This window comes from Physcomitrium patens, chromosome 12 (genome assembly GCF_059467195.1).
Source record: "Physcomitrium patens ecotype Gransden chromosome 12, ASM5946719v1, whole genome shotgun sequence".
Classification (NCBI taxonomy): domain Eukaryota; kingdom Viridiplantae; phylum Streptophyta; class Bryopsida; order Funariales; family Funariaceae; genus Physcomitrium; species Physcomitrium patens.
The window spans coordinates 9,382,553-9,395,067 of record NC_143421.1 but is presented as its reverse complement, the minus strand read 5'-3'; the positions used below and the strand labels follow the sequence as shown (position 1 = coordinate 9,395,067).

Sequence of the window (12,515 nt, the reverse complement as noted above, 5' to 3'; positions counted from 1 at the left end):
CCTCTCTATCTGCAATCCAACTCTGCGACGGCATTAGCCGTGCTCCCTTGAGTTCCTCGCTCTTGATACCACAGTGACTGCAGCTCCATGAATCTCCAAAGGGCCAGGTGCACGTCACTTTCCTTGTTGTACACTGCGTGTTTGTACTGCCTTACACGAAACCTGCAGGTTGTGACTGCAAGAGGGCATCTCACATCAACAGGAAATTTGATATTTTACACACTTATGTGTTCTCGTCATCAGTTGCTCGACCCCATCACCTATCCCCACATCCATAAAATGCTTCCTGCTCTGAAACTGATCAAGTTATCTCGCTCTGCCAGTTTTTGCATCCTAGCCAGTTTTTGCATTCTTGGTGGTAGTTCCAGCTCTTGCCACTTCTGCCTCGTCTCAATTTTTGTTTTCAAGTCACTCAACTCTCATTAGCATTTGACGCTACGTCGTCTTTTTCTATTTATATTTTCTACTTTATTTAATTTTGTTGACACTACATCCTGGATGCATCACTTGTGTGCGTGCTAACATGATCGACTAGCTAGAACTTCAATGGAAGGCTTTGTTAGTTTTGTAAATGTTGACTGCAACTGAACTTTTAAATGCTGATTGAACTCACTTCAAAATTTCAATCGTAGCAGGAACCTATCAGTCGGTCAGGCATGGCGGTGGTGAAAGTTGATCAAGCCCTGGCCATTGCAGTGGCTCTGGTGTTGGCAGTTACGAACTTCGCCAGAGACGGTGGAGCGGTAGAAGGGCGAACGCTGGTGGAAGCGTATGAGAAGTGGGCGAAGCCTTCTGAACCCGACATGGAATTCTACCACTGTGACAAGCATCCTCACAAGTCTTCTCTTGGTGGTGATAAGCCTCCACACAAACCTCCTCACGATGAAGAAAAGCCTCCTCACGATGGCGAAAAACCTCCTCACAAGCCTCCTCACGATGACGAAAAGCCTCCTCACAAGCCTCCTCACGATGACGAAAAGCCTCCTCATAAGCCTCCTCACGATGACGAAAAGCCACCTCACAAGCCTCCTCATGACGATGACAACAAGAGACCGTGTCCTCCATGAACCTTGGTGAAGGCAGGATCCTGAAGCTGCAGTGAGATCGATTCAGGATCACCTTGAGAAGCAGTTCTGTTCAATCTGAGACCAACTTCTGTCGGAAGAATGCGGGTATTGCTGCTGCAACTGCTTCTCTGAGAACTGGGTTTGTTCGGAGCGTTTTTTGTTAAAGAAGGCGAGGTTGATATCCAGGTTCACACAAGCATTACTATATTGCTGCACATGTCCATCCTTTTCATGCTCCAGCAAGTAAATAAGCCTGCATGCACCTCCACTGTATATAGGGGCACAGGAATTCATTTTCCTCGTATGTTGTTACAGTTTTGAAGTTTTCATTTCAATGACTTTTATGTTTGACGTCATTACAAGATACTCATTGAACAAATTCAGTTGTTGCAAACCAATGTCCACGTCAAAATTATATGCAAAGAGATCGGTGACTTTAAAATCTACGAAATCGTAAATTGAGCAAATGACAGGTCATCCACATCATTGAAACAAACAACATAGGTGATCCTGGACACAAAACGTACTCTGCCCTCTATTTGCAAAGTTTCGGTAGCGAATTCCTTCCCTAAAAACCGAAATCTGACTTGAGTCAGACAAATAATGACATGGTGCAAACTTCAGTGTGCACTAATAGTGACAAGGGAACACACTGAAATGTGCGTGGAAACAAATATTTTGAAGTTGTACATCAGTCCCTAACAGAATATATTATGGAATTCAGATTCTAAGATGAATGAGAATAAATGATTTCCTTATTGCGAGGAGCTAACAGCCATAGAGTTTAAGAGCTCAAGTCGTGAGTTTATAATATTGAGTTTCTCTTGTGCTTCCTTTGCTTGTTCCCTTACACCTTGCACTACTGCTGCAGGCGCTTTCTCCACAAACTGCAAAGCCGTTCAATTCAATACGAGAAAAGATTATTAAATAAGACAGTAGCAAACGTTAGGCCTATAAAACCAAAAGTACCACAACGATGAAGAGAAGTTGACGGCAATAAAGAATTGCATATCGTAGTGAATTCTAAAATACTTTGCAAATTATAAATGTAAAGTATGTGAGGATACCATAATTTGTAGGTTTCAACTTTGAAAATTTTCACCTCCCTACGATAATGGTGTCTAGTTTGTGATCATTACATGGAGTACGAGACTATGCTGGACTAATGGAACAAGCGTAGGGATTGGGCATGGTTACTAGGAATGTTTAGAATGACACAAGCGCACCGAGTGTTTCGATTTACTTACTTTGCTGGAAGAAAGCCGCTTCATGCTTGAATCGTAATCAGTCTGCAATTTCGCGGCTTGTTTCTTTAGACGTTCGACTTCTTTCCCGATGTCTACCAAGTCAGCTAATGGTAAGTAAGCTTCTAAACCTTCCGCAATCACCAGATGGACAGCTTGATCTGCATTCCCTGCAAGGTAAACAAAATTCATTATGTTCAGATTATAGTTCTAAAAATGTCAAAGAGCTAACCAAACACTCGACCTGAGATCTTTCTTGGTAACCACTTCACTTCCCAACATCCGAGAAATCTTAACTCTGGAATCGTTGACTTGCTAAGTGTCGGCGAACAGGGATCCTATTAAACGTATAGATAAATAAATTAAAAGGACCAATTAATTTTACGTTACATCATCAAATAGTGGTCAGAATATCATCCTTAAAACATTCTAGAAAATTCGTCATACCCAATACTGGTAAGTGCTACCAGAAACCCCTGATATAAAAGCCATTTAGAATGCGCGCTAAGACTAATTCCCTAAACATGCCACTCCAATGCAAACGGATATCATACCTGGAGGCGAAGAGACTACGTTAACACTGTCAGGGTCAAGCCTTGAAAGCATCACCAGTACAGCCTTTTCTTCCTGCAGAACATCCTCAAGAAATGTGACAGGGTCAGAAAAACACAAATAGTTGCATAGAAGTCTCTCGTTATTTAATGAACAAAATAGTGAATGCATCGAGGAACAGGTTGAGCCAGACGATGGTGTAAACAAGTAAAGGAGGAGGAATGTTTCGCCAACGAGGAGTCTCAAGTCACACCTCGATGAAAGTCTGATTTGCAGAGCTGGCTACAATAAATGCGGAGATGCGCTTGGCTGGTTCCACAGAGTATTCAGCTCGAGCGTTCCTGATGCTACGCACCTGCCCATCATTTCTCTCATGTTAAAGATGATCAATTATGATGCATAAATGAAGTACCTCCGTCAAACAAACTAGAAAGAGCCGAAACTCTGTAAGTGCTACGGGAATTATAATTCCGGAGTCGAACGTAATATGCTTAATTATTTAAGCCATTCTATAAGTGTGTCTATTGCTTGCAATTATCATACCAGAGACTGCAAGGAATCGAAGTCTTGTAAAGCCTTCAAATCTTTAGGACGGCCACGATTAGGCCATGATGACACAATTAGAGCTACACCTTCATGCGGCATACCCTACACATAAACCAACCCAAGAGCACATCCCAACGTAAGTCTAAAGAATCATAGCTGATAAGAAAATACATTCTTCTCGAAGGATCCAACAAAGTTTTAGTCGAAAACATCGCAAGATTAGAAGTTGACTAAAAGATTTTATCATGCAGAACGAGCTGCAATACTACATGCATGTCCAGCAAAAGATCCGGCAAGATTGGGAAGCTGAATACGAAAATCTCTTTCAGTAATGTAACCAGTTCACCTGCCAAAGCTCTTCAGTGACAAACGGCATAAAGGGGTGAAGCAATCTCAACACGGTTTCAAACACATAAGATAGAACCGCCCGAGTCCTTGACAAGGACGTTACATCCTCGTTCTTGTAGAGTCTAGTTTTACTTGCTTCAATGTACCTGACCCACGAACCGAGGTCATAAGAGTTGTAAGTAGTTATTTCCACGGAAATATACAGTAAACGAGGATAATGCCCCTACTGTGATGCTTTTAAGTTAAAGAACACGTCTCAAATCTTCCCATGACGACCAAAAAGGCTTTATGTTCACAAATCCACCCATAATACACGTTAATGAAAGCAATTAAAAGAATCAGAACACGTTATACCAAAATTTTAAAAACTGAATAGTTTCATACCAATCAGCAAAATCACTCCAGAAGAAATCGTAGATGGCCCTTCCAGCTTCGTTAAAAAAATACTTCTCGTAGTCAGTAGTGACAGAGTCAACTAGCTCATGCAGCTTTGACACCTGCATAAAAAATCCAACAGATGTTTTAGCTACATTGTTAATGAATGATAAATTGTCAGAAAATTTAAGGTACATACCCTACAATTATCTTCGACGACAATGCACCGGGAAGGGTCCAAACTGCAAAGATGGGCATTCGAGATAATTACTTACCACCCAGCGCTCGGATAAAGGGAGGCTAGCCACTCCTGCTTCGGTATCAAACTGCAGAAAGAAACAATAACATTTCGGGAGTTAATGTCCAGATCTACCCTACAGCACACTTCATGATGTATGCTGTCAAAATGTAGAGAAGTTTGGGTGTCACAAAAAAGGACTGACTGCAATAACTGCTGGAATTAGATGTCCCTCATGTCTACCTCATGCTCTCGGATGTGCTCCCATGCGGATGTGTCAGATGTTGGTGGCAAGTTGAGTAAAATAAATTTTCCAGCATTCCACAACTTGTTGGTGAAAGCTTTGTTGGATGTCAACCTCTCCATTGAAAGATTTACGTCCTAAACAAAACAAAAAAGCATAACATGCTCCTGAGAAACATCTCTTTCACGACTGTTTTGTCCACGTCAACTTCAGTTGCATGTGTCAATTTGTAAAATCAAAAGCATGCCCTCGTGCAATTTTGGAAAAACTTTTTCCCAGAATAACAGTGACAACAACGATATCAAGCTCTTAGCAATACACAGTTGCCATTAGGTTCAGTGAATGTGTGACAAACAGAAAACTTCATAAATATGACCAAAGCCCACTACAGTCTACTTGAACCACTACTAATTGTAAAAAATTGTACCTGACCAGGGGTAGTGCCAGTGGCCAGTGTGAAACGGAGCGCATCAGTACCGTACTCCTCGATGGTGTCCAAGGGGTCAATTACGTTGCCTAGCGATTTTGACATTTTACGACCCTACAGACCATAAAATTTTAATTTAGTGCATTTGGACCTTATTCATAGAAGAAAACTAGAAGATATTCGACAAGAACCAATTTATAAGTGAAGTTAGTAAGAAACATCATAGGAGGCAACAGCTGGAAGAAAAAGCTATACCAACCTGAGCATCACGGACAAGTCCATGAAGATAAACAGTTGAAAAGGGCAACTTCCCAGTGAATTCAATACCCATCATGATCATTCTTGCCACCCAAAAGAAGAGGATATCATGCCTGCGTTTATGAACGACCATGGATGGATAGTTGAGTGTAAGTTCAATAAGCAGAGGTGTTCTTTTTGTAAGTAGTCCAAAAACAAACTGACAACATGCATTTAAGACGTTGAAAAGCTTACCCAGTCTCCAACACTGCTGTGGGGTAAAATCGCTGATAATCATCCGCAGAAGTATTTGGCCATCCTAAGGTACTGAAAGGCCACAGACCACTGCAGGAGAATTTTCACAAGTGAGCCTCAACAGTAGACAAGGCGCTTAAGAGAAAAGAATATAAGAAACAGAAAGGTAACTTCAGACTCCAACCCCCTAATTCACAACTTCTGCAGGACCTACTTAATTGATCACAGGCACTCATTTCGATTCCCTTTGCGGTAGTAAATGATCGATGTCTGTCTGAATTGTCTGACGAAGAATTCTATCAAACACCAGATTAAAAGTCCATACCTAGAAAACCATGTGTCAAGAACATCAGATTCTTGAGTAAGTTTCACATCCTCCCCATGCTTCGCCCGAGCAGCCTTGTATGCATCTTCTTCGCTGCGGGCTACTATATAGTCTGACTCATCGCTGCCTTCTACATACCAGACTGGGATACGATGACCCCACCAGAGTTGCCGACTCACACACCAGTCCTTAATATTCGAAAGCCAGAAGTTGTAAATCTGGTGCCACAAACAAAGCATGTTAGAATGTCTGTCATGCCATTGAATCATATCCGAAATACTTTGAGCTCGCACAAACTCTTCATCGAAAACAAACAGTTCCCTCATCCAATAATCTTGATCATAAAAAAATGGATGAGATCGAGAAAGAACCTTCTCAAATCTGTCAGGGATAATGCGAAGCTCTCCATCTTCGAGAGCCTTAAGAGCTTTGTCAGCTAGTGGCTGCATTATAACGAACCATTGCTTACTTACTAAAGGCTCCACCACCTGCAATCAACAACGATATCAGCAACTAATGAGATTAGATATTTACTAAAAACTAAAATCTGCCAAAAAGAGAATTTTCTGGTACTAAACCTCAGGAGCGGATGCAGAAAGTTTTAAGCAAGTCTAGCTTCCAAATTGAGTGACAAAGATATATGCAAGAGAGATTGTAAGATGGCCAACCTCACCACCTCGTTGAGATCGAGGAACCCGCAAAGTATACGGCTCTGCTTTAATAGCAAGTCCAGATTTCTCCAAATCCTCCCAAAGCTTCGTTCTTGCTTCAAACCTGTCCATACCACTGCAAGGATCGTCCGCAAAAACATGATTCAGCTCATCAATTGCATAACCAAAAAATGTGACCAGAAAACATGACGAGAGCTGGAAGGCGGAGGAGCTTAATGATAAAAAGATGGCAAGAGCGAGAAAATCTGAGACTAGAAGCCGGACCCTCACGTGAAGCATAAGCTCATTGAATTGACTTAAATGATCAAAACAAAATGAAAGGTATACCAATAAGCTCCCGCATTCTCATTCAATGTGGCATCTTTGTTAAATATATTGATAAACGGAAGCCCCAACTTCTTGCCTATAGCGTAATCATTGGGATCATGCCCAGGGGTAATTTTCAATGCTCCAGTTCCAAAATCCTTGTCTACATACTGTTCATCATGAACGGTAAAGCGTTAGTTGCTTCCACGGTGAGTGCATACAACGCGAAAAATGATAGAGAATGGAGATCGAAGTCCATCAAATGACTATCACCAAATAGAGATCACTTCTATAGCGTATGAAGTATCCATTTTTGAAGAGATATGCGAAGACATCAATGCCGAAAAAACCTGCACTTAAGTAAAAAAACACATACTACATAACACAAGTATGTAAACACTTAATTGCATACCTCATCTGCTATGATTGGGACCTCGCGCCCTCCGCTAAGAGGCACAACTGCCATTTTGCCTATATACTTCTGATAGCGCTCGTCCTGAAAGACATACAAGGATGCCAAATTACTGGATTTAAAAATAAATGGGACACAGTAGCAACAGCACGTCACCAGAGAAAAAGACAAAAAACAAAAAACAAAACAAAACAAAACAAAACAAAACCTCAATTTTTACAGCAACAATGCTCTAGAGAGAAATAAATGACCCGAACCAGCATGCAGACTATCTTCGAACACAAATTATAAGTACTACTCAAATACCATTGCCTTGCACTATAATTAAAAGCCATCATTTAGATCGTGAAATGATCTCCAACCGTACAGAAGACATTTCGAGTGGCAACTACAGAGATGCAATGTTATTGCAACATCAAAGAAGAACATATATGTGACAAACCTCAGGGTTCACTGCTACAGCAGTATCTCCTAACAACGTCTCGGGTCTTGTTGTGGCCACCGGCAGATAATCTTCACTGTTCAAAACATAACTGTTGGTTAGGTCTACTGCTTGCACCTTGTAGCAATTCACAATGAATTCCCATTAAACAGCTCATGATTATCCATGATATCTCACTATTAACAGAAAATATCACCAATATAAAATGAAATCCTGGCTTTTCTCACGAAATGTCTACGTGAAACACTCGAACTACTATTATTTATACTAAGTCGAATAAGATCTTCCACAAAAGCAGGCAAGGACACACATACACATATGTGTATAATAAATTATCCTACACTTTGATGAGTGCACATATCCGGACAGCTAATCTTAAGTAATACGAGTGGAAATGAGAAGCTGTCGATAAGGTACCTGGAACCCCCAGCCACCGGATACTTGAAGTAATAAAGTTTGCCAGGTTCCTCGGAATATTCAACTTCCTAAATCATCACAATAAAATATTTACGACGGTATGGAATGCCGTGCTCATAATTGGTGGAGAAAATACAGCACATTACCATACATAAAGCTCATGCACCACACGCATGTGAAGCAGATTATAAATCCAAGAGAAGTACTTCAAGATGAACTGGAAGTAGGTCGTGATTACCAGATCTGACACAGCTGTTTGCAGGTGTGGCGACCAGTTCACCATGTAACTACCTATACAGACACACACGTTTATACAGAATGTGATAAAGAAACTAGGCAACTGAACGAGGAAAAGTATATACGAATCAATCAAAACAATCTCTGGTGCGAGTGAAGGGTACATTCCCTAAGAGGTGCACTATGATATATGTCTCGATTAGTACATAAACATAGGTAAGTTATGAAATGTTACCGCGATAGATGAGACCCTTCTCATGTAGACGGCAAAAAGCCTCCAACACCGCAGCTGCAATTCAAGCATATGTGCATAGAAACACGGTAAAGAACAAACTTTAATCGAAAACGGTTAGTCACACAATATCGTTATACAATAACCAAAAAGGATCGTAGGGGGTATAAGTGGCTCTCAAAAAGCAAAATAGCATTTAACCGGATGTTATAAGCATTTTCAGTTAAGAAATACTAAGGTTGCAAGAAAATAACCTTTTTATTCGTTTTATTCATATTCCACTAAACTTCCACACGTGGTTACTACGGCACATAGTCACATCACCAACACCTTATATGGTTGCTGAAAGTAGATAGACAACACACGAACCAAACAATATCCGGCGCATGGAAATCCGTTCAGGCAAAGACACCAAAGAAGACAACATCGCAAACCTCAGGTTTACAAAACTCTTAACTCCCAGTAAACTGATTCGGATAAACAATTGGTAAATTTAATGCACAGAGAATGAGAACACAGAGCCGCACGAGGAGATTCGCACCACTAAGTTGATCGTCAAGAGTAAAGTGCTCGCGACTCCAATCACATGATGCTCCTAACCTTCGCATTTGGTTGGTTATTGTTCCACCATATTTCTCTTTCCACTCCCAGACCCGTTCGACAAATGCTTCGCGACCAAGCTCAGTTCTTTTGATTCCTTGAGCAGTAAGCATTTTTTCCACCACTAGCTGCACACGTGACGAGACAATACCCATCTCAATGACTGCAACTGAGCATAATTCTCGCATTGAATGTGCCTATAAACAACTCCATAATCTGGTGTAAAACACAGCAGATTGATGCAGAATCCGATGCCCAAGTTCTAACGATTACAGGAATTCGGATTTGAGCAAGATGAAGAAATTGATAGACCAGTCGGGCACCTGGGTAGCAATGCCAGCATGGTCAGTGCCAGGCATCCACAGTGTAGGCCTGCCTCTCATCCGCCAGAACCTTGCCATGATATCCTGTCGCACTAGAGTGAGACAGGAAACCAAACTGAAGAATTTTGTGCACCACAGCAGATTCAAGCAATCCAATACATTTCACGGATTTGTTGTAAAACTGTTGGACACGCACCTCTAGCGTTACAAACATGGCATGGCCCATGTGAAGAGCACCCGTCACATTGGGAGGCGGCATTGGTATAACGAAAGGCTCTCCTGCGGCAGTTGCATCAGGTTTGAAGTACCCCTGTGACTCCCACCTGCCATTGCCCACCATAGCCACCAAAATAAAATTATTTTCCAACCCAGCCAGGACTCTACCCCTGCACCAGTGGCCATCTAGAGTAAACCCCAGCTGTGAAAAACAAATAATCTATTCATATCTCTGTAGAAACGCAGTCGCCATCAATTAGCGATCTCCATGAGGAAGAAGCACCATACCAATTATACAGCCGCTCTTCACTTGCGAAATCGAAATTCTTTCCGAGTTCCATAGGAGGCAGATTCTCGCTCGAAGCTGCAGGACATTATAATCCATCAACACAACAAACATGATATTTGTTTTCGCACTGCAATCCACCTCACAATTCCCCAACAATCAAAAAAAACTCAAAACAGTGTCAAAAAGCCAATGACTAAGACCTCGAATTCGACCAATCCCGCACCAGAAACTCGGAACGTGGGCCGCCCAGTCGAGAAACAGCGCGAAAAGTTCCCATTGCACCCGCTCCTCTCCCTACTTCCACCAATTCTCCAACCAGCGGCAGGCAGGCGTCCCAACCGAGCTGATGGAGCGCGAAAGCGCAGCAGAAGCAGGGAGTTATGCGAGGACGACAGTGGCGGGCAATGCAAGGGCAGCCTGGTGGTCCACAGCAGCGACGAGGAGAAACTCGCCATGGCCAAAATGGATTAATCCCAGGTGAGGCAACAGGGAGAGCTGCCTCTCCGAACTAGGAATTTACAAACCCCTAAGCACAGCCTAAAAACGACAACAAATCTGGACAGGGGAAGGGAGACGCATGAGCATATGAATCCGAATCCTGAGAGCGTGGTCACGATGGCGATAGAATGGAGAGCAAGCTCATCTTGGGGGGAGTCGGGGGAGCACTGAGCCCCACCAATCCATGAAAGGAAAGGGGAAGGGAATGCGGGGAATGCTGATTGCCTGATGCAAGCAAGCAGCACCAACCACAACACAAATGTAGCACTTGCTCTCCTGACTTCCACTCTCTCTCGATCTCTCTCTCTCGCTCTCTCTCTCTGCGTTCTTCGTCTTCCGTTTTCCAACTCTTCTTTCCTCCTCCTCCTCTTTCTCGTCCTCTTCTTCTTCTCCCTCACTCTCCCCCCAGTGCCGCGGAAGCCCCAACCTCCGACGCTCTATCCACATCGCCTCCCCTTACCTCTGCCAAAGGTTTCTGTAGGGCAGGGGGGCCCGGGCAGGGGGGAGAAATTTTGGTTGTGTGCCCAACACACGGTGGGGACTAAATGGGTTTTAGCACGAATATGAAACTTTCCATCTTGTAAGGTTGATACTTCCTTGCTTTCTACGTTTCTGTATTTTTATTTTTATTTTCCTTTTTTTCTTTTTCTCATAATATTATTTTATGTACGTCACGTCTTTTTAACTTATACTTCATCAATAATCCCTTCAATATTGCAATGCTTGTTTTACAATTTCTCCAAAAGTAAATATAGCTTGAATACACATTTTCAACCTTATGATCTTTATTCCTTTTAGATAACCAATCTCATAAACTTATTCACGACAAGAGTTGGAAAAAATAATTGTATTGATTTTATTTCGAATATCAAACTTAAATATATAGAAATCAAAAGAAAAATTGGAAAAAATAACAACAATTAGATATAATGATGGACCAAATGCATTAAAACTATGTTATCATATTCTCCTCACAAACCATGATTATGATTTCTAATCACAAAATTTGTGTGTTAGTTGAAAATCCAATTTTGACTTTCAATTGTAGCTACAAAATGAAAAAATAAACAATATTTATTTTTGAGAAGAATAACATATATTGCAATTTTTTTTGTGTAATTATTATAAATATGAGTAAAATAGGTATTGCTCAAGAAAAGCAAAATCCCAATATCATATATCACACCTTATTTTTTATTCCCTAAAATACATGACTGTATTGTTTGTGTGGTATTAAACTATTAATCAAAACATCCAAACAATAATACTGCATACAAAATATAACAATTTAAGCCAAAGACGTCATTAGTGAAACAATTCTTGTAAAGAAGGGGATTATTTACATTTCCACAAGCAATGAAGACGTGAACAGGTATGTAATTCTATTAACAAGTTTTGAAAGTTATATAGACATGGCAAATTTACACAATTCAAAACAACAATGATTACATTAACAAAATTACACGACACATCACAGAGCTGGATTTGTTAGGGTTCGAAAAATTTGTACAGTTGTGGACATCCGTATTTCTTAAGGAAGCCGTAATGGGACAATTGCATTACTCAATTATTCGAAGACGTGCTCGGCAAACCAGTAAATATTTACAAATACATACATGTGTGTATGTGTTAGGACATTGCTATTCAGATAAGCAATCGATTATTGATATGCACTCGACAGTTACGTCATATGTCTGTGCATCAAGGAGTTGACACATGATGTGAAGTGACAAATTGGTCTACCATTAAGCTATTGGTATATACGTGTACGTCGGGTCTCGTTTCATCTTTACAAGGTTTATGTATGAGTACCATGGCATAATGAAACATTGAGACAATACCCAAATAATTTACGTGACTCTCCTTCTCACGACAATCACTCTCATCTGCTTCACACACTTCAAGTTATGGTTTAACATTCTCCACGATAGTTTTCAGTTTAATTGCGACATATCATTCTTAATATAGACAAACGTTTTGCGGTCACATTCCTCAAAACATCCTGCACAACATA

At 41.1% G+C, this 12,515-nt stretch overlaps 2 protein-coding genes across 4 annotated transcripts; one reads left to right on the top strand and one right to left on the bottom strand.

The window, feature by feature from the left end:
* The first annotated feature begins 238 nt into the window (after positions 1–238).
* LOC112289827 (uncharacterized) lies at positions 239–1,365 on the top strand. Of its 2 annotated transcripts, none has more exons than XM_024535458.3 (2): positions 239–358; positions 636–1,365. In XM_024535458.3, the coding sequence occupies exon 2, from the start codon at positions 657–659 to the stop codon at positions 1,065–1,067; it is 411 nt and encodes a 136-aa protein (XP_024391226.1). In that variant the 5' UTR covers positions 239–358; positions 636–656; the 3' UTR covers positions 1,068–1,365. The 2 variants fall into 2 exon arrangements, with proteins under 2 accessions (XP_024391226.1, XP_073393870.1); XM_073537769.2 differs by having other exon boundaries at positions 249–355.
* A 210-nt stretch (positions 1,366–1,575) lies between these two features.
* Positions 1,576–10,491, bottom strand: LOC112289825 (valine--tRNA ligase, chloroplastic/mitochondrial 2). 2 transcript variants are annotated; one of them, XM_024535455.3, is made up of 26 exons: positions 10,227–10,491; positions 10,003–10,078; positions 9,695–9,821; positions 9,499–9,582; positions 9,117–9,303; positions 8,579–8,632; positions 8,345–8,397; positions 8,107–8,174; positions 7,690–7,765; positions 7,248–7,331; positions 6,857–7,005; positions 6,527–6,644; positions 6,230–6,346; positions 5,859–6,076; positions 5,534–5,623; positions 5,301–5,412; positions 5,042–5,155; positions 4,614–4,751; positions 4,408–4,458; positions 4,142–4,254; positions 3,756–3,903; positions 3,407–3,511; positions 3,117–3,218; positions 2,866–2,938; positions 2,315–2,481; positions 1,576–1,954 (listed from the first exon to the last, which is right to left on the bottom strand). In XM_024535455.3, exons 1-26 carry the CDS (start codon positions 10,456–10,458, stop codon positions 1,823–1,825), a joined length of 2,988 nt encoding a protein of 995 aa, XP_024391223.1. In that variant the 5' UTR covers positions 10,459–10,491; the 3' UTR covers positions 1,576–1,822. The 2 variants fall into 2 exon arrangements, with proteins under 2 accessions (XP_024391223.1, XP_090110957.1); XM_090254831.1 differs by lacking the exon at positions 9,499–9,582.
* Positions 10,492–12,515: the final 2,024 nt, after the last annotated feature.

Bases quoted from the DNA above. Each gene is read 5' to 3' on its own strand.
- LOC112289825 (XM_024535455.3), bottom strand. From the start codon at position 10,458: ATGGCGAGTTTCTCCTCGTCGCTGCTGTGGACCACCAGGCTGCCCTTG. The intron at 7,766-8,106 runs GTACCTTATCGA...TGTTTTGAACAG, and splicing joins CCGGTGGCTGGGGGTTCCAG to TGAAGATTATCTGCCGGTGG. The intron at 7,332-7,689 runs GTTTGTCACATA...TATGTCTTTCAG, and splicing joins CTGTAGCAGTGAACCCTGAG to GACGAGCGCTATCAGAAGTA.
- LOC112289827 (XM_024535458.3), top strand. From the start codon at position 657: ATGGCGGTGGTGAAAGTTGATCAAGCCCTGGCCATTGCAGTGGCTCTG.